Raw genomic sequence first — 23246 nt, forward strand, 5'->3', positions numbered from 1 at the left:
TCTAAATTAGTAAAATGCCTTTCACGCATATTGAAAAATGTGATATGTTAGAATGTTACCTTGTATGTCGAAAAAATAGAAGCGCTAGAAGAGTACCGCCAGAGATTCCAGACTCGTAACTTGCCAAACCTTAGATACTTTTTAATTCTCTACAGAAAATTTAGAAGTAACGAAAACGTGTTTAAAAGAGCTAGAAGAAGGAACCAATTTATAGTAAGCGAGGATGTTGAAATTTCTATGTTGGCATATTTTGAAGCTCATATGGAAAACTCAACTAGAGATTTAGCAAGAGCTTACGGTGTGAGCTTAGTAACAATTCGGCGGGTCTTAAAGAAACACAAATTTGTGCCATATAAGTATCGACCAGTACAAACGTTGTTGCCTGGCGATAACGAAAGAAGACTTGCTTTTTGCAACTGGTTACGTAATGCATATGAAGCTAATGATAATATTTTAAACCGTATAATTTGGAGCGACGAAGCTAATTTTTCAAACAAAGGTATGTTTAACCGTAAAATGTACACTATTGGTCCCAAGAAAATCTTTCCCTTACTGATCCCAGAAATCCTTAAAATCAATTTAGTATAAACGTTTGGTGCGGCTTAATAGGAAGCCAAGTAATAGGACCTGTGTTTTATGATGGCACTTTGACTGGAAGGAGATATGTTGATCTCATATTATCTGGAGCGCTGGAAGATTATTTGGATAATATTAACTTGGAGAGACGGCAACAAATCTATTTTCAACAAGATGGAGCACCTCCTCATTAACTAAATGAAGTAAGAATATTACTTAATAGACTGTTTGACGATAAATGGATTGCGACACGTGGCCCGATTCGTTGGCCACCTAGGTCACCAGACCCAACCCCTGTAGATTTTTATTTTTGGGGTTACATAAAAAATGAAGTGTATAAAGAAAAATACAGAACCGTTGTTGAACTTCAAACACATATTAGGCAAATAAATTGGATCAATAGATAGAAGATCAATCTTAAAAGCTACAAGACGTGTGCTTAAATGTGCTCAGAAATGTATTGAACAAGATGGCGATGTTTTTCTTATTTATTGTAAATTAGTAGTTTTACTTATGTTATTTATTTCAAAGCCAACTTGCCTAAATTTGACAAAATTATTAATATCGCTATAACTTTGTTATTTTTAGGTATAGGCTATTAGTGTAAATAAACTTTTTTATTAAGAAAATTATTATCTTTTGATTTATGTAAAAATATACAGGGGATTCCATTTAACAAAAGTACATTTTTCACATTTTCTCGAAAACGCGATGTTTAATTTTTTTTCTGTTTTCGCCATTTTAATCAACAGAAAATATCCTGCAGCAAACTAGCAGGTTTCACTAATTTAACTGACCCTGTATCTTAAATATTAACAAAGATACCAATAGTGCCGACTTAATCGGAGGCACCCTGTATATACAATATAATATTTGTAGATACCACCAACATAAGAACAATAATAGATACTTTATTATCAAATGATACTTATTACTTTTCATTTCCTTTTAGCTCAAGATTTGGTAAATTTATAGAAGTTCACTTCGATAAGAAATTTCAAGTTGCGGGTGGCTTTATATCGCACTATTTGCTAGAAAAAAGTCGGATATGTTCTCCTTTAGGAGAAGAAAGAAGCTACCATATCTTCTACATGCTTATGGCTGGTGCTCCAGAGCCCCTAAGACAGAAATTAGGACTGACCAAGCCAGACGATTATAGCGTAAGTGTTAATTCTTTAAGTTAACTACAAGACAAAAACGTTTAAATGAATATTAGCAACACCACCGAAATAAAGAACCACCGAAATAAATCTTTATTTCGGTGGTGTTGATATTAGTCCGCATAAGAGAGGTCTTTTTTTATTGAAGTAAAGGTTTAAAGAAATATATATTTTTTAGTACCTATTTTTTAGTTACTAAAGTACCCTTTTTCAGTTACTAAAGATATTTACTATTTTTTTGCCGCTGTAGTCAATAGTCAATTAGTGATTTTAAGAAAACGAATTTGAATTTATAAAAAGTAAACATACGTTATTTGACAGTCATACTCTAGCTCTTACTTCAATTCACAGAAAATTCTTTTGCAGTGTTGCCATTTATAACACAGTTTCTTCATGAACGTTGGTTAGTATTTGTGGAGTTGAACCAAAAACAGGTTAACCTGGACGTTAATATTAGGTTCTCTCTCGGCATTTAAAAAACCGACTTTTTTCTTATTGAGTTGTGTGAGAGTAAAAATGTGGTCGACACATGGTCTTCCAGCACGAGAGCTTGCTTGTTCTTTTATTTGATGAGGGTTCATAATCTCCTTCTGTTGTGATTTTTAGAATTTTTTCCATAGATTCTACCGAAAGAGCTTGTTACTTCTGTAGTTCCCATATTGATCTCTTGGGCCCTTTTTATGTATAGATATAATCCAGATTTCTTTTCAGCTTAGTGGGATTTTTTCTTCTTTTATATATCTAGTAGTAAATAACTCTTTCAGAAAGTTGTTTAATTTTGGTGTTCCATTTGTTAGTAGCTCTGCCGATATATATACTCAGAACCACATGCCTTATTGTTTTTCATGGTTCTTAATGCTTGCTCTATAATTTTCATATCTTTATTTATATCTTCTTTAAGTTCTTTTGTGTAATAGTCTTTCAACGTATTATACAGTGTTTTCATTTCAAAACAATCCACCCTTAATAACTTTCTTAAAAAAAAAAAAAAAAAAAAAAAAAAAAACACGTCAAATTAGATATACAGGGGGACGTTTAATTATGCATTTACTGAAGTTCTGTCAATCACCTCCTCACCTCCAGCTAACATCACTTTAATATGTCAAATGGGAACCCCCATCGTGTGATACATCATAGGAAGGAGCGTAAAATTCTCTATTCAACGGTACCAAAAAAAATGAAATCGGTAAATGTGTAAGCAAATAGTTAGCGAAAATGTCTAGAAATAATGAATATTTTATTTACGCCAAACTTTGGTGTGTCAAATGGCTACCCCATGGTGTGATACATTATTTTAAAGGGCATTCATTATGCTATAAATGGTTGTAAAAAAAAATAAAATTGATTGACCAAGAAGCAATTAAAGTGTAAATCGGTAGGGTAGAAAAACAAATTTAATTAGTTTAATAAATTTATTTTATTAAATGTTCAAAATGCGCGCCGTTATTAGCAAGACAATAAAAAAGCCTATTTTCAAACTCCTTACGAACATTGGCAAGGGTCTGCCCGCTAATTTCTCTGCATTCTTGAAATATGCTATTTTTTAAATTCTCAATACTCTCAGGTGGGGTTTTATAAACTCTGCTTTTTAAGTAGCCCCAAAGAAAAAAGTCTAATAGGGTTAGGTCCGGAGACCGCGCAGGCCATTCGATTGCACCACGTCTGCCAGTTTTCTCGAAAATTTTCATCAAGCCACTCTCGAACTACCAAAAAGTAGTGCGCGGGAGCTCCATCCTGCTGAAAATGTATATTATTTTCATTCAATAATATAGCACCATGTAGATCTACTTGATTCTCCATAGATTGGCTGATGGAAGGGTATATTGCATTTTCTAAAAGGTTTAAATAAATTTCGCCAGTTTCGACCAAATTTTCTTCCAAAAAAAAAGGCCCGATTATTTCATTCCCATAAATTCATACCCAAACATTCTCCTATCAAAATCATCTTCTCCGAGTTCATGAAGAATATGAATTTTATAAGGAAAAACTTATTTTTTTTTTAAACTTTATGTATGGAACCAGTGGTAATATTTGTTAGTTTTGCGGCCTTTGGTATAGACAAAGTTGGATCCATAGCAAATTGTCCTAGTACTTCAACTTGGCATGCTTCATCGACAACTCTATTTTCATATTTTTTTAACGGGATTATTTTACATTCGACCGCTGACTGAGCGTAAGTTAGGTACTGGTTAATTCTGTTGCGTGTTATTAAACAAAACATGTCTACTTATACCGTTGAGCAAAAAACACAAACTATTAAATGGTATTACGCGGGTAATTCAGCCGCGGATATTTGCCTTTGAATATCCAAACGAACCCGTGCCGGTGCGTTCTAGGATCACGACAATTATTGCAAAATTTTATAGGGATGGCTGTGTGCAAGAATGTATAGTAAATGCCATCGTAATGTCAAAAAACCACCTATTCGACAGTTGGGGGCCAGAAAAAAACTTCGAGAAATTGCTGTTTGCAGTGTGGCTGAGGTTAACTTTCTTTGTAACAATACCCAAATTTCTGATGAGCTTGATATTCCGCCGCGAACTGTGCGAGGTATTTTAAAGCGAAGTAAATTTAAATGCTATAAATTGCGGACTATTCAAGAAATTTTTGATGAGGACCAGCTGAAATGGATGGAATTTTGTGAAGAAATGATGGAATGGACGAACCTAAACCCTACATTTATAGAAAATATGTTATTCACTGACAAGTCGTCTTTTCCTATTCATGGTCGTCACAATCCATCTGTTGCCGTCGGTTACTCAACAGAATAAAATAAACACTTGTATATCGCAAAAAGTACGTAGTACCCTCAGAAGGTTAATGTATGGACTGGTATTTTATACCTTTCTATTATCTGGAATTCATTTGGCTCTAATTGACTATAGAACATACCTTTTAAATGACGGCGACTCCTCTGTCTATTTAATTTTGAGATTCAAGTTGGCGCCTTTTTAAAAGTTTAAACTGCCGTTTAAAGGTCAAAAAATTGTTTATCTGAGTTTCTAATCGAATTAAGTCTTACCTACACTGTACTTTAGGTTATATCACCCTTACCACGTCCAATACGAATGTATAAAATATTTAATTACTGTAATTTAAAGTTTGATTCAATTTGTTAAATTTAAATGAAACCTTGTAATAAAAAAAAACATTAGATTTACATTATATGCTATGTTTCAGTACCTGAAACATGGTTGTACCCGATATTTTGCAACGACTGCAACAGAAAAGACATTAACGGACAGTCACAAAAGCGCTGACCAACGGAAACGAGGCTCTCTTCGTGATATTCTTATCGATGACATTAACGATTTTAAGGAACTCGATTTGGCGTTGGCAAGATTAGGAATGTCAGAAGCTGAAAGGTTGCATATTTATACCACAGTGGCGGCTGTATTACATTTGGGAAATATAGGTAAGTTTTCTTATTACTATAACTTTTTTCACTCAAGTTGCCAATTGGTATTATAATTTTTGAATATCGGGAAAACAAAATGGTCATTATTACTCAAATACACGATTTTTTTTGGGAATTTTTCTTCCCTGTCGTTCATTGTTTTAATTAATGTTTACTATTTTATTTGGCCCTTTGCTGTTACATATATAATAGAATAAGACAATTTGGGAAACAGAAACCGATATATTGTAAGTAACTAATAATCTTAAATAACTTATTTAAAACAGCAAAAAAAAACATACTTAAAAATCTAATTACACATATGTAAAACTCTGCAACTATAATAACTACAAAAATACTAACAAACAATACAAAGTACAGACGTTGATTAGGTAGGACTGACTTTCAACATGTTGCTAATTTTAGATATCATATCAAGGCATAAGTCGTTTTAGTTTATTTTTAAATATTTAAAAGTTATCTACTTGTTTTAACGTGGCAGGTAGTTATTTAAATAAGTTTACATAAAGAAGTGTTTTTAAAATTAACTAAGTTAAACCCACTAATATATCAAATAAATAATATAATTAGTACCTGTAACCTGTATTTTTCTTAGAAAATTCTCATATTTGAATTAATAGTTTTTGAGAGCTTTTGCAATATTTCTCCACATGAAAATCGTGACCTTGTCAAAAAAATGGACAGCGAGGTCAATATGCACAAGGTTGCAAATACTTGCGGTTCAAGGCACATTCAATACCTGCTTATAACTTAGAGTAGCTCTAAAATTTAAACTAACAGACTGTTTTTCGGGATTTTACTTTATTAAGGTCGCCACAAAAGTTTAAAAAAAATCATTTTAGATGTAGAATTTTAAATTGGATTTAGAATTAAAACTTGACTCAATGGTGACCCCCACCGTCATATAGTTCTATCTGAAGTTCTGTCTGAATCAAGTCTTTTAGGAGAAATCGACGTCCTAGATAAAAATGGATCACCCTGTAGAAAATGAGACAGATTTTTTAAAATATAACAGTCCTTGTCCTATCCATCCAACATATTATCAGCATTGTAACGTTGTCGCCTTAGAACATTGAAAGGCTATAATTAGTAAACAACAACTTTGTTTAAGTTCAACATGTGAACAGTGGCAAGGGGCTGTTCTGCTTACAAACATATTCATCGATTCTCTGTTGTCAAGTTTACACGCATTTTCAAATGAGGAAATTTTCAGCTATATATCAACACATATAATAATGTTAATTTAACTTATTGATATTAGATTTTGGATTAAAAATAAAAAGTAGAAATAGATATATGTTATTTTAAGCACAAAAATAACATCTTCAAAGCAAAAAAAAATTATTAACATTCTTATTCTTAAAACCGCTTCTAAAAAATGTGAAATGGCAACACCGCAGGCAAAAGCTGATGACATCTTGCGAAATGTAAACACAAACGGCTTTGTGCTTATATTCGGCATTTGTGATGTTCTGTATTTTTTCTTTAGTTTTTGGTTAAAAAAAAAGAAGCATTTGAGTGTTTGTGTGAACTGTGACGATAGTAAAAACTTGAGCTGTTTGTGCCGCACCATGGGAAAAATACGATTTAACCCGATATTTTCACAAGTAAATACTGATATTGTTACATCATATCAAGGGCTAACCGTCGTCATAAACGTAGAATAATAAAATTTTATTAGGAAATCTATAATAATTATAAAATATTTAATTTCCATAAAAATTATTTTTTTTAGACAAGTACTTTTACTCTAATGAAGTACGGTAAAAAAACGCATAAAGAGTTCTTAAACGGTAATATTGTTTATAATTTACAGCATAATCTATTAATAATAAATATTTATCATGTAAATATTTTTTGACGACTGGTAAAGATTAGTTAGTGTCGGTGGAATCAACAATGCAATCGAGCGGCGTTGCGATGTTGCTTTTTTCTCTAATATAGGGACGTTGTCTACATTCATTTTACTTACTTTGAATGTTGACTTCTTTATAGAGTATCTTAGCATATTTTATGAACAAAATTTTATTAAAGAGGAGTATTATTTTGCGCCTGTCAAAATCAGTGACAAATTTTTATGATATTATAAAGTATCTCAAAAAATTTATCCATTATCCCAAAGATGTTGGTCCTACACTTTTATAAAAGGTAAAAACACAAAATCTACAGCATCACAAAAACATTTAATAAAATGACAATGAATTGAACTGTATCAATCTGAAATGTATAAGGTGATTTGATTGTTTAGTTGAGTACTTTGTACATAGATAGTGCCACTTTATTGTAAGCTTTGTTTATTTATATGTTAGGTGTTTTGTGTATGTTATGGTAAGTTTTTGTTGAATTTTCTCTTTTTCGGGTTACATCATCTTAATTATTATTTAGGTCTCATGATGCTCTAGTCGAGCGAAACATGTAACCTTTGTCATTTTATTAAATGTTTTTGTGATGCTGTAGATTTTGTGTTTTTACCTTTTATAAAAAAAAAGTATTATAAAGTATGTTTTTTTGCCATTTCTACATAAGCATTTGACATCATTGCATCAGAGATTTTGCAAAGCAAACAAACTGCCCATAGTTCCACGGCAATGCTAATTCTAGCCTTTCAATGTTCTAAGGTTGCCACCTATATATTATATTGCTGTTATTATATAACAGCAGCCCTCTAGTAGTATGTATTGGTGAGACATATTTTACATCCGACATAGAACAGAAAGAAGTTGATATACCAGGGTATACTGCTATAATAATTATGCTATTCGAATAGTCGACGAACCGGGGGTACTATAATTTACATTAAGAATGTTGCAACACATTCTGTTATATGGAACGTTGCGATGGAGTATGAATATTGGGCTCTCTGGATTGTTTTACATGTGGGAAAAGAGGCATTATTGATAGGATCTATATATAGATCACCTAACTCAAATTGCAGACAGTTCTTAAACAACTTTGAATAAAAATTAAATGAGGATCTAATACATCAGCAGAAAACATTTATTTTGTGTGACCTTAATATAGACCTCTTAAAAAAAAAACAATGAAGCAAAGCGTTTGAAAGTTATTGCAGAAACTAGTGGTTTTAGGCAGATTGTTAAAGCCCTTACAAGAATCACAAATACATCATCTACGCTCATTGATCATATCTATATAAATGAGTTTAAAGCCACATAAATACAGAGAAATTTTCCTGTAATAATTGACGATGAAGTTATTGAAGTATAAGCTTGCATTGATTCTTTCAGGCATAATAAACTGTATACTTCGAAAAGAACTATAAATCGTGAGACTATTAACCAAATAAATAAGGAACTGGTGGGCGCGAATTGGAATTACACCTCGACAGATGTGAATATTGTATATAATGATTTTATAAGCATAATACAAACAGCTTTAGATAAGTCTAAATAAGAATAAGATAAGTCTAATTCTCCGAAAAATGTCAATCTGTCACAACTGAAAAAGACAGTTTTTGGGTTAAAAAATAAAAAACCTAGTGATAATGTGCTTAGTGTGAAATTAGTAAAAGATTTATTTAGTGTCATTGGATACCTTTTATTGCATTTAATTAATTCGTGCCTATCAGCTGGAATAATTCCAAGTGATTTAAAAACTAATGTAATGATTCCAATACCAAAGGTAACCTCTCCAAAGATTCCTGCAGATTTTCGACCAATAAATTTATTGCCCGTCTTTGATAAAATTATAGAGACAATTGTATGCCAGCAGTTGAGACAATACTTTTTGAACAACATAAACTGTTATATATTGGACAGTCAGGGTTTAGAAATAGTCATAATAATAATTTGACTGAATTCTTTTAGTTTGTTCTCACTCACAGGTGATATGGATTTTAAACGCGGAAAGTGCGTTAAACCAGCTGAGTTTTAAATGATTTCAGACAATCCCAAGTCTCATCTATAAATTGGTTCTTTCCTTGCAATTATTGTTTGTTATAGTGTTGCAAACTGATAAAAAATGCAAAATCACATCTTACGCCAATCTTTGTCTTCGAAGATTTGGAAATCAGACCATTTGTCTGATTTATTATTTAAGAAATCTTAGGTTTCGTCTTTTAAGTTCCAAACCCGTTTAAATGTATAACCACAACCTAACCATCTTAGTTTAGTGTGTGACAAGAAAGTCAGAATAATCTGCATCCACTTCAATCAGAAATTCTTGGAATTGTATTGACGGTGTATAAAGCCCCGAGATCGAATCATATTAATTAGTTTTGAAACTACATTAAGTACATGGGTAATATCTATTGCAGCTTTACAAAGGACGTACTGGTGAATTATATAATGTAAAAATACAACATCGTAATTTGGATTCTGGTTCTGAGAAAATCCCGAGTTTTTTCCAACCATATTTGCGGTTCCATCTACAGGGTGTTCCGTTGATCATGTTACAAACTTCGAGGGCAGATAGAAAACGTCAAAAGAAAAACAAAAGTTCATATAAACATGGGTCCGGAAAAGCTTCCTCAGGAAGCTAGAGCTCTTTGAAAATAACCTTTAAAAACTACTTTTTTTTTAATAGCTCCGAAACTACTTTAGCTACCGCAACCAATTTTGGGAGGTAAATTATTGTTAGTACGCTTATTCTTTTGAACTTACTAAATAAAAAAAATATTTACCAGGGGCTTCAAAATTAGGGGGGTATTTGGTAAATTTAGTCCCATTTCTTTAAGACTTTAATTTCTGCCCGTTTGGGCATTAGATTATGATGTTCCTATGCTTTTTACATAAAAAGGTGCTCTTAGGAAAAGTCGGTAAATATCGCCGTTTTTGTGGAAATTGACTAAAACCAAACTAAGATACAGCACCTGAATTAATTATTTTAATAATAATAATAATGCTAATTCATTGCCACTGTCAGTATTTTTTACAAGATATTAATTCCCTTTTTATTACGGTTAAGTAATGGAAGATTACACTTTTGCTAAATACGCCGATATGCTTTTAATTTATGGGGAAGTTCGATGTAATGGTAGAGCTGCTTCTCGACTATATGAAGAGCGGTTTCCCGAAAGGCGAATCCCAGCTCATACACTTTTTGAAAGGGTCAATCAACGGCTCAGGGAGACTGGCTCCGTTAAAATAAAACGCCAAGATAATGGCGCGCAAAGGAACATCCGAATCCCGGATTTTGAGGAAGAAGTGCTTCAGCGATTTTGAAGATAACCCATCAGTAAGTACTCGAGCAGTAGCTGATGCGATGCATGTAAATCATGTTAGGGTATGGAACGTTGTTAATGAACAGCTTCTTCGGCCCTACCACCTGCAAAAGGTGCAATCATTAGGACCCAATGATTTTATGCCCCGCGTGAATTTTTGCCAGTGGTTTCTTGACCGGTGTACAGAAGAACCTCAATTTCCAAAATATATCCTTTTTACTGACGAGGCTTTATTTACAAAAGAAGGCATTTTTAATTCTAAGAATAATCATGTGTGGAGTGAGGAAAACCCTTATGGTATTCATTTTAGGAGCTATCAACATAAGTTTTCGGTCAATATGTGGGCCGGCATTGTTGGAGAACGCTTAATTGGTCCAATTATGTTGCCTCCTTGTTTAACGGGAAATATTTATTTAAATTTTTTAAGAAATGTACTGCCAGAACTATTAGATGATCTGCCCCTAAATATACGACAGAACTTATGGCTACAACACGATGGAGCGTCAGCTCATTTTTCACTTATTGTCCGCGAGTTTATGAATGAAAATTTTGGAAGGCGCTGGATTGGCCGCGGAGGCCCTGTCTCCTGGCCAGCGCGCTCACCAGATTTGACACCTTTAGATTTTTTTCTTTGGGGGCATATGAAAAGTCTCGTATATGAAACTCCAGTCGAGTCAGAAGAAGACCTGGTGGCCAGAATTTCCGCAGCTGCTGAAGTAATCCAAACCACGCCTGATATGTTTAACCACGTCAACCTTAATATGGTGCGTAGATACAATAAATATATCGATCGTGGCGGCCGGCATTTTGAGCAATTAATATTTTAAGTTTATTTTTGTAATACCAATCTTTAATAAAATTTGTTTACGTTTCTAAAATTGTTAATTTGTTGGTTTTTTATTACACTTACAATCATTTAAACATTTTATGCCTCAAGGTAATTAAAGTGACAGTTAATTAATTTGAGTACCAATTTAATAAAGTGGCTACCTTAACTTTTTTTAAACATTTATTTTTTATTTACGCCAGATTTTTTTTTTAATTGTTTATTAATAATAATAGGTAATTCATTTTTGTATCTCATAACTTGTTTTTCGTTAATTTTCACAAAAACGGTGATATTTACCATTTACCGACTTTTACTAAGAGCTCATTTTTTATGTAAAAAGCATAGGAACATCATAATCTAATGCCCAAACGGGCAGAAATTAAAGTCTTAAAGAAATGGGCCTAAATTTACCAAATACCCCCCTGATTCTGAAGCCCCTGGTAAATATTTTTTTTATTTAGTAGGTTCAAAAGAATAAACGTACTAACAATAATTTACCTCCCAAAATTGGTTGCGGTAGCTAAAGTAGTTCCGGAGCTATTAAAAAAAAACTAGTTTTTAAAGGTTATTTTCAAAGAGCTTTTTCCGGACCCATGTTTAATGTAACTAACTTTTGTTTTTCTTTTGACGTTTTCTATCTGCCCTAGAAGTTTGTAACATGATCAATGGAACACCCTGTATAATTATATTGCATAATTTCAAAATGACACATTTGAATTTTGAAGGCATTAGAAAAATTTGTTATAAATTATTTGCTCCGTCGTTTTTACTTTTATCGATTGCAAACAAGCTAGCTCTTTAGTAATATTAAATTCGTCATCAACGCATCTAGTGAAGATTAATAATTTGTGCAGTATCACTTTTAGCCGTACTTTCATCCACAGTCACGAAAAAATATTGTAAAGTTTTCTATACGCTGCCTAAATTGAGTTAACACGTTAGACTCAATGGCATCAATTCGTGTTGTTACTGTTTTTCGCGATAAACTGACAGACTCAAACTCTTTCATTTTTTTTAATAAAATTTTGCTCATACTCACTATACAACCTTTTACAAATCATAACAAATAAGCCACAATATATCCAGCTAGTCTAGAAGCCTTTTGAGCAGTGTTTTGCTTTAGAAACATATTCCAGAACATTTCTATAAACATATTCCATTGAGCAGATATTGTTTTTAATAAGATTTCCGCATTTATCTTTTTTTCTGCATTGCCGAGATGCACTTCCAAAATGCCGAGCAATTTTAATATTAATTTTCTATTTAATTCTGCGCATTCTTGCAATATTTATCCTATAAAAAATTTTAAAATGATGTATGTGGGGATATTGGAAACCGTTAAAGATACAGGGTGGACCAAATGAGGAAAAAGTTGCGCATTAAACTGCCTATAAATAATCTGTCATCTACTTCTTTAAACTCGAATTAGCAACGGATATATGTTTATTTATTATAAAAGATACAATAACAAAAGTTTTAGGGCGAGGTAAGAAATGAGCAAGAATTTGAAAATAAAGTAAAAAATAATTTAGGTCCATTTTGTTAAATAAGGCCGAAGTCCTTAATATTATATTAATTATAATAATAGCCATAATAAGTTTCTTTTAGCTTTTTCAAATTCCCCTTTAGAAATGTTCTTCAACCATGTATTACATGTTTATGTTCGATCAAGATAAATAATTAAAATTAACAAAACTAAGATTTTACTGTAGGCATTGGTATTTTTAATAATTAGAAGAAGCTTAGCTAAGAAGTATACCTGTAAGGAAATAATAACTCAAAAATCTTCCTTAAACTACTTATTTTTTACAGCCAATGGAATCAGATTATAGCAAAAACTTTTCAGAAGTTTATTAACATGTATCTTGATTTACAAAGAACTAAAAGATGAAAACGTTTAAGATTACACAGTTTTTGAAGAATAGAACAGTAGTTCAGGAAAACAACTAACCTATAGAAAAAAATTATGTATAAAGAAAAAACTAAAGAAAGTAGAAAGAGTGATTGAAATTAATTTTATTTATTTTTTATATCAATATAACGTTTAAATTTCATATAGAATTCGAAGACAATCCAGACGACACTCGAGGCGGCTGTCACGTCGCTAAAAGTGGCGAAAAGGCCCTACTGATAGCTTCAAAATTATTGGAAATAGACCCAGAAGAACTAAGGCAGGCCTTAGTGTCTAGAGTCATGCAAAGTGCCAGAGGAGGGTTTAAAGGAACTGTTATCATGTAAGTGTATACATTTATATAAATTGCTAAATATTGCCTTGTTTATGTAATTAAGGATTAAAATATCTTTAATGTAAATAACTAAAATGTAAAGTATTTTTGAATAATATTTTACAAAAAATGTGAATATGTGTTTTTGAGTGGAAAAAAGTAATTTTTAATGAAAAATTAGGCCTAGCTAATCGTGGAACTAGTGTATACAATTTTCCTTTTTTTATACAATTCACATTATCCATATGAATAAGGAAAGGAGATTTTACACAAGTATAATTTTTTCTATTACTAAAGAAAACCTAAAAAATTAAAAATTTAGAATTACTTTAAGCGTTAGTACCTAAAAAATCTCATAGTCAAACGTCAATAAATACCGGTGTTAAAAATAGAAATATTCCAACTACTTTTGTGCCTGAAATACAGGGCGAAAATTAAAATGTTCACTTTTGGAGATGAGGATATTATTGCTCAGGGCCTGTATAAGATAGAAAAAAAAAACGAAAACTGCTTATAACATATATTTTTACATAAAGTCAACGGCGTATTTAAAAAAAAAATTAATTCATTGTTTTTAAGATTGGGCACAAACTTGTATTTTTTAAATGGAACACCCTGTTTATTTTAACGTTAAATTTTTGCTATTTTTTTTTAATACATTGATGTATCACAACCTAATCTTTAATAAATTTTAGCTTCAAAAATCAGAAAAATCCGTATTTAAGTTTGTTTTTTTTTTATTATTAGTTTGTTTTTTAGTTGGAATGTGTAAAAAACGTTTTGTTTATTTCATTTATGAAAGCTAACAAGTCAACATAACAAAAAAACATAAAAACATAAATATAGTATCTTCCGACACGTGTTTCTGCTTTTTGGCTTCTTCAGGGCAGGTTGTTCTGCTTCCATCTTACGGAGTATCCCGATAAATTTATTCTTCTGATATTTAACTCTCCGCGCTCTCTCTAATTTTTCGAAACTATATGGACTCTGGTTAAGGTTGTATCACATGGGTAGCTTATGCTTCCTTAGTGAGGGTTCTGTATCTTTGTTCCAAAACCGGAGTTAATAGAGCTGATTAAACAAATTAGTTGTTTGCTCCTATTCGTGATCCCTTATGTTTTTTTTCATTTACGTTTTCCTTTGGTTCTCTGGTTGCCCTGTCCTGAAGAAGCCAAAAAGCAGAAACACGTGTCGACCGTCTTTACTTGTTCTGCTTCCGTCTTACGGAGTATCGCCGTAAGCTTATTCTTTTGATATTTAACTTTCCGCGCTGTCTTTAATTTTTTAATATTAAAGTAATAATATTAAAGTATTAATTAAAGTAATAAAAATATATAAACTTAAATATAGGTCTAATGTTAATGTAAAAAGTATTAAATATTAATCAACATCAAAATAATTCAAGCAAAATAGGTCAGTCTCAAAAGTTTTAAAACGACCCAAGCAACACAAATGTCCTTGAAATTATCATATAGCACGCTATATAACATTATAAAAAACTTTATTGTCGTCAATGCTGATGCTCTTATAAGCATTTATAAATCTATAAACTCAAAAAGGGCCCATGCTAATAAAATATTTTTATTTCATTAAACTCGTTTAAAAGTTTTATATAAGACTATAAAATCAGTTCCAGACTATAATGAAGCATTTACAAAATTATTGTATTGTTGTTTTATTACTAACTTATAAGACTATATAACTACCATTATAAAATATTTCAATCATCACAATTTATATTCGGCTGAGATTATTTTATCACATTCATAGAGATTAATAAAATTAACAGTTTATAAGCTAAGCTCCATTCCTCTTGTAAAAAGAAAAGCTAAATGACATAATTGAAAACAACACCACGCCTATCATGGCGGCTTACTGATTATACCTGTAATGATTATTACAATGAAAAACATTATTTTAGGGTTCTCCGGCTGAATATTTTCTTGCGCAGCGAATTTTCTTAACTCATTTTTGATGCCCCTTCGAAATAATAAAGATTTTGAATAGGTTAAAAAAATCCTAAAATTACGATTAAAAAATGTCAATTTTTTCGCTCAATTTTGCCTTACACCTATATTATTTACAGAAACTAAATCGTAATTCAAGTATTTTTTTTCTTAGAATTGAATTTGCATTTAATTTAATTCGTTAAAGGCAACATGCCGGAAATAAACCTAAATATACGTCATTAAAAAATGGCGTCATTAGATAAAACTAATTAATTTTATAAGAAACACTAATATAACATAATGTAAGTCCGGGATAGTTAGCTCACTTTTTTAAAAAATGACATAAAATGAAAACCCAAAAGTTAATCAAACCAAAGAAAAGAGATTTAACTTAAGCATTTATTCCAGTTAACGTCAAAAGTAACATTTAAAGAAAAACTAAAAAATATAACTCTACAAACAGTTTTAAAAAAATAAGCTGAATGGGCCAACTCTCCCAGGTGCTATGGGTTAGTTGGCTCATCCATACTGGGTGAGACGGCCATTAAAAAAACTGAATTCAACATCGCTTTTTTGATAAAATTTTTCCACATAGGTCACAGAGATTCAAATATTTAGAGCAGCTTTCATGGAACCACCTTGTGCAGTAAATACATTGAATCCAGTCATCAGTTTTAATTGTGAGTTTGTATATCTCGCCACATCCAAGGCATTCTGTAGAATCGTGTTCTTGTGAGCAATCCTGAGATTCGAAGTCGTCTGATGTGTCAGTATCTGTGGATGAGTCGTCTTTATTTAATTTAAGTTTTTTCGCTCTTGGTTTTTGGGTGGTTAGGTTTAATTTATTTTTCTCTTTTATGTTTTTAGTTTGTTCCTTATACATGAATCATTTGACCCATCATCATTATTTTTTTGTTTTTGCTTGTTTATAATCGTCGTATTTTTTTTTAATTTCTTTTTTCTTTTCTTTGTCCTTCTTACGCGCGTTAGTCCATTTTTGTTTTTGAATATTTTCCGGAGATGTTAGGACGCAAGCTACCTGTTTTGCTCTTTTTCGTACATTTTCAATATTACCTGATGTGCTTGGAACAGGCGAAAATTTATTTAACAGTGTTCCGGGTGTGTCCTGATTTTGATCTTCATCACGTTCCGATGGTATGTTATTCAAGCCTGACGTTGACGTGGATGGTATTGCTTGTTCTTGTTTTGGAATTTGATTTTCATAATTATTAGCTCTATTTGCATCATTATTAACTGTCACCCAAATATGCGTACTCTGGTATGGCTGAAGGATTAAAGGGACAAACACCTGTTAACCTAAAAGCAGATACAGCATTCTCAACTGTCGCAGCTTTTGACCACGCCTCAGATAGCAGCTGGCCAAATTGTAACCGGTTAATTTTCCTAGTTGGATTTGTTCTAATAAATGTGTTGCAAGCATTATTAAAGAAAGCTTTAAGGCTCTTAAAAAAACATCTATCTAAAGGTTGGAGAAACTGTGTGGTATGACTAGGCAGGCAAAGAGGAATAACACCATATTCATCAGCGTATTCAAGCATCTCTGATGAGCTGCAATGGCTAGCATGCCCATCCGGTAAAAGTAGAACTTTTCCTTGCGGTTTACGTGGTATAAATTGATTTTTCATTCATATAAACAGTCAGGGGGCATTCCATCTTCAAACTCAGCTTTTTTATTTTTCCCCTTGAATATATAAGTAGGTGGTATGGTTTCTCCCTTCTCTGAAGCAGTAATTGCAGCAACATTTTTTGAGCCTTTTGTAGCAATAACATAACCAGGTTTATTATTTAATTGTAAGCCCGTTTCGTCCATATTAAATATGTGACCAGCTTTGTTCATTATTTCTCCTTCGATTAATGTGGTTTTAAGTAAATTAAAATACAGAGAAACATCTGTCTTATTCATTCCTTTACAACAGGCTAGTGGCACCCGTTCAGGTTTTCAAATACTTAGTCGGGGTTTCGTTTTAAAAACATAGTTAACCAATCATACCCAGCCAGTTTTTTCTCTCTATTAAATGTGTGTTTAATTTTCAACTGCTCTGCCAAGTTAAATGCCATTGCTCCGACGCATTCACAAGTTGGTGCAAATCCATGTTTCTGTAATTTCTGGATATGTAGCCTAATTTTTTTCTCATTTTCGATACCAAGAACACAAGGTGGACCAAGAGCTCGTTTCTGGAAATCATTGTTTTTGAAGCGCCTGCGATATGTTGGTGGTGGAATGTTGTTAAAATTACGGCATGCCTCTCTGATACCCATAACACCATTTCTGACAGCTTCTGCAGCATTGACTAAATTTTCTTCAGTCCATTTCCTCTTTGCACTGAACCTTTTCTAATGCAGTCAGTCGGCATGACTCTAAAAAATACAATTATATACTTTGGATGTCTAAATTGTATACTTAAATGCCAATTTTAGACTTAGATTTTTGTAAGGATTAAATAAAAAAAATATTTTTGTTTTCCGGGATAGATGGCCCATGGGTCAACTAACCCGTTTAGTAGTTGGGCCATCTATCCCAAAAGTCAGGGTGTGAGATGGCCCACTACATATCTCCTAAGATTTATTAAATTTTAGAGGTACGGGTGCATTAACATAACCTCAAAAATGCACAAACTCAAAAGGAGTAACAAAAACTTGAAAAAAAAACAAAATTTTCAGAAAAAAACTATACATTACTTTTAAGCTTAAATATTTTTAATGCTTGTAAACTATTTTTTTTAGCAAAACTTACCTTAAAGTGTAGAAAAAAACCGCAAACATGGATCACGATATATACAGCACGTTGAATAGGATGTGTCTAAAGCTACATTGCCGTAAATCAAATATATTTAGGAAATATTAGAAAGAGCCATCTCACCCGGCGGGCCATCTCTCCCGGAATTACCCTAATTATTTTATTTGTAATAAAAGCGATATATATTTTTATTTTATAAAGAATTCGCTTAAAATATAATTGTTTTATTAGCGAACGCTATTAACACTTACCAGATGGCGTAAATTTATAGGTGTAAAATTCAAGAGGAAAGGTTTGATTTTGTTATTCTAAGAGATCCGAAGGAATAATATTTGGATTTTTCTATTAAAAATCTTGACTTATGTTATAGTTTATTACCCTCAACCTTAGCTCACTACTGGTCTCTGTTTTTAGAAATGTCAGTAAGCTCGGTAACCTTATTAGTACTATTTATAGCTTCTACTTCATCATCATCGATATCTGCTATGTCGGCATTCTGAGGAATTTCTAATATTTCAGATTGATAAATGTCCTCTGATGAAGACAGCGATCTAATTACCTCACTAATATTTGAATCCGAATGAATGATTTTCAATGCTATGGTTTTTAAAATATTCTTTTTTACTTTTTTTTTTAAATCTCCCGATTTTTAATGTTTTACCAAGAAGAAATTCTAGGCATTTTGAAAAAAATTATACTTTATAAATGAGAATTGGCAAGAAAAAACAAAATTGATTGTATTCTAGCAGATATCATAAATTAATTTAAAGCGTAGTCTTCAAAAAGTTATACAGGGTGTCTCACGACGAATAGACGCGATCGATATCTCGGAAACTAATTTTTCAAAAATTTTGAAAATTTGGCAACATGGCATAGTCGATGGGGGCTACACAACTAAAATATTTTGACAGTTGTAACGTTTCCGGTTTTATCGGAAGTAGGTGTCAACTTCGTTATTTTAAATGGAACACCCTGTATATTTTTACATTTTTGGCTTTTACGTGAAATTCTAAGTATATTTTGTATATAATGTCCTATACCTAAGTCTAACCGTTTTTGACATATTTTTAATTTCATGTGAAAACCTATGTTTATAAGCACTAACATAATTACCGATTACTCCCTTTTAGTAGCCTTTATATATTGGTTAGTTTTGGTTTCATTTTAGAGGAAGGACCACTTTAAAAGACTATTTTAATATTTGGCAAAAAAAAAGATACAGGGGGGTCAAAAACTAGCATTAAAAATTAAAATGAAAAAATCATTAAAAGTCAATTTTTTTAAAAGAAAACCCCCTATTTTTATAATTTTTTCATAAAGATAATTAAAAATAAGGTTAACTTTGTATAAGGTTATCTAGTCCAAAAATTGATAGTTTTCGAAATATTGGCAGTTTAAATTTGGCCTAATATTAAAAGCCGTATAGTAACACGGCTCAAGGATTGTTGATTAGTTGGGCATGACGGTTGTCATAGTAACCGCTAGAAGCGGCAGTAAGATAATGGATTATAACAGAAATGTACACTTTTTAATTAAATTACACTTTTACGAAGAAAACTTAAATAGCAAGTAACTTATAAATTTAATGCATATAATCCATCCAGGGTGAGGTTCTAAATGTCTCTATATTTAGATGTCAATGGTACTCATTGCCTGTGACCTTATTATGGTGACCTTAGCGCTTGGCAGCTGGCAGGTGACAGATGCCGGGAAGTTGTTCAGATCAGATGGATTTTTATATATCTTTAATTATCCTTGTTTTTACAACAATGTAGGTATATTCGCCGGACTTATTTAATTATGTTATGATGTTTCAGTATAAACATTTCTTCTTAAATTCAGTAAATTAATTTTCATATCTGAAAAATTCACTCATTTGATTGTCTGGAAGTACTATAACATAGTATATAGGCACTTATAGGCACTTAAGGGGCTTTCGGGTAATATTTATTTTTTTAAATATTTAATTTGGTTGGTTCAATTTTGTATGTTGGTCTCTTAGAGAATAATGGATGAGATTTTTGTATTTAAATATAATGTTGAAGACATAAAACTTAAATTAAAATACATGAGAATGGGACCAAACCTGGATCTACAAAAACCTTAAAATCACACCATTACGACAATACGATAATTGTTTTGTAAACAAGAACTGAGAACAAAAGACCTATATACATTTTTAAAAGATAGGGTGCCTTTAATATGAGAGAATGAAAAGGCGTTATAAATTTATTAAAAAAGTGTGTAGATGAATTTATTATGATTTATTTGATCATTGACACATGTAATAATACCATTATTCTGTATAGCCCTATTTATCTCTAAAGTTTCTAGTAAACCTAGTTTATTACTTTTATAGCAGAAATGTAAATTTTTGGTGTCTCTTTTAGACTTTTAGTTACCCATTGATCTATTAACTCCACTGCAAGATTGCACTACTTCTTCAACTTTAGGTTACATTTTTAATTTTAGAAACTACAGATAGTGGAGTGATCAGGTAGTGCCTGAGCACAGGAATATTGTTTTTGTTAGTCTCCGTGGTATGTGGTGGTGCGTTATGGTGTAAGAGGAAAAAAAAGCAGTCTTTCCACAACTCAGGTCTAACGCAATTCTTTTTTTTACACAAGCGATCGTTGGTAGCATCCAAAAAAGTTATTTGTAACTCTTCTGTTCCATAGTTTTATTTATATTTAATAACGACGACAGTGACTGCTTTGATACTATTACATAAACTGCCACTGAACAGCTGATATAACTGGATGAACGTTATACCGGGTGGTGCGTCGCCGAGCGGAACATAGGAAAACCCTTGTAAATTTTAAGGGGGTCAATTATTGGCTTCCCTGTACATTTTACAGAAAAAATGTAAGATAACTTTTTGAAGAGACCAATCTGACAAACCCTCGTGCAAAGTTTCAAAAAATTTTAATAAGCGAATCTTAAATTATTCAATTAAATGTAATTGCAAAATTACAAAATTTTCAGGTTCAGGTAAAATCGGACACCAGCCACCAGCAAACAATTTGTTATAAGGCTTTGTCAAATCTGACGTACATCCGAATACAGGAAATGTTTTTTTTTTCTTTTTATCAATCTTACAACCATCCATTCAAAGTAAGACACGTTAACATTACTTTTTTATCTAAACTTTTATTTAATATAACGATGAAGTTAAACCAATAGCAGTATCTGAACTATTTTCAATTTATTTTCCCATTCAAGCCTATCTCGTCCATTTCAACCATTAAACCTGTTGTTAGTAAATTCGAGTCCAAAGACATTGCAATAAATAATTGTAAATGTTTAACTCAGAAGATCGGAAGTGTGGAAAAATAAAATAAAATACAATAACTTTTAAAAAAATAAATTGCATAAAAACATCAATTAATCAAATGTTCAAACAACCCCCCATTAACAGCTAAACAATATCCTAACCGATCATAAAATTAATTTCTAACGTTATTAAGTTGATATTGGGAAATTTTATTACATTCTAACGAAATAGCGTTTTGTAACTGGTTTAGATTCTCAAATTTTACACTTTTATGAATGACATTACAATTTTTTAAATGACCCCACAAAAAGAAGTCATTCGGTAAAAGATCAGGTGACCTGGCTGGCCAAAGTATCCGGTACCGTGGACTAATAATATTACCGTTAAAAGCATTTTCCACCATACGGGCATTATGGGTCGGGCAACCATACATTTGGTACCAGATCATTTGATCTTCCTGAACAACTTCTTCCAAGGCGGGTCCAATTTGATTTTGAAATAAGTCCAAATAGGTTTCAGCTGTTAGGTTATAGTTCATAAAAGAGGGTCCAATGATATGGTGTCCGATAATTCCCACGAATACATTTGTTTTTTGGGGATATTGTGTCTGAGTATAAACAAAGCGATGATCATTTTCTTGGCTCCAATACCGGCAATTCTGTTCATTGTTGAGGGTAAATGTACATTCATCGGTAAAACAAATATTTCGTAAAAAATTCCTATTATTTGCTCTTTCCATCATTTCAAAACAAAATGCCATTCGTCGCTCTTCATCTCCTTCCTGCAGCTCTTGATGTTTTTCGAATTTATACGAATAATATTTGTGTTTTTTGAAAGTGCGCAATACCGTCGTATGATGTTTATTTAACTCTTGCCCAAGAACCCTCGTACTAACCATCTTGTTTTCCTCCACACTCAGTAGAATATTAAGATCTTTGTTCTCTCTTTCTTCGGCTCTATTTTCCATATCCTGAGTTGAACATTTACAATTATTTATTACGGTACCTTTGGACTCGAACTTATTGACAATACGTTTAATAGTTGAAATGGACGGAATGGGCTTGGTGGGGAAATAAACTGAAAACATTTCAGATACTGCTCTAAAACTGTTTCCCGCATAATGCCACTTAATTATGGCTATTTTTTCGTCGATTGAATAATTCATACTTGTTTTCAGATATCGACTGTCACTGATTTATTGACACTTTTCCTCACGTCAGTGACAATATTCATTTTACTGGTGCCCGTTTGATTTTACCTGCTTTTTGATTTGATTTGCTAATTTTGCAATTACATTTAATTGAATAATTCAAGATTCGCTTATTAAAATTTTTTGAAACTTGGCACAAGGGTTTGCCTGATTGGTCTCTTCAAAAAGTTATCTTAAATTTTTTCTATAAAATGTACAGGGAAGCCAATAATTGACCCCCCTTAAAATTTACATGGGTTTTCCTATGTTCCGCTTCGCGACGCACCACCTGGTATAGATGTTGTAACGTTGTTGTAGTTACACCATCTAGTTGTAGTTAACAGGTTTCCAAAGTTTCATGGAGATGGCGGAAGTCATACGGACTTTATATACACATTTTTAAAAGTTTAGGCCACAATATGTATAAACGCGTGATTTAATGTTGTGAGTTATGACAACACCACCGAAATAAAGATTTCTTTATTTTGGTGGTGTTGGTTATGACCGCTACCGCATATATTTTCATTGACAATGGAATCAAGTAAACGTCGTTGATAATTTTGACAAATTATAAACTAATTTGTAGTACCTCACCCTGGTGGTAGAAAATCATTTAAAATTTGCAAAAAAGAAAACCCAAGAAAGGTAGCAAAACTAGATCCCAATCCTGATTAGGCTTTTTTTTCCCT

The 23246-nt window shown here is 32.0% G+C and overlaps 1 protein-coding gene across 2 annotated transcripts in view; it reads left to right on the plus strand.

Moving 5' to 3' along the window:
* The window catches only part of LOC126741597 (myosin heavy chain 95F), a 205661-nt gene that overhangs the window by 87745 nt on the left and 94670 nt on the right, over positions 1–23246 (plus strand). For both annotated transcript variants that reach the window (XM_050448084.1, XM_050448085.1), the window contains exons 6-8: positions 1529–1736; positions 4917–5151; positions 13222–13396. In XM_050448084.1, the coding sequence (XP_050304041.1) occupies positions 1529–1736; positions 4917–5151; positions 13222–13396 (618 nt within the window). The remainder of the gene's footprint in view (positions 1–1528; positions 1737–4916; positions 5152–13221; positions 13397–23246) is intronic.

Source organism: Anthonomus grandis, chromosome 10 (genome assembly GCF_022605725.1).
Source record: "Anthonomus grandis grandis chromosome 10, icAntGran1.3, whole genome shotgun sequence".
NCBI lineage: Eukaryota > Metazoa > Arthropoda > Insecta > Coleoptera > Curculionidae > Anthonomus > Anthonomus grandis.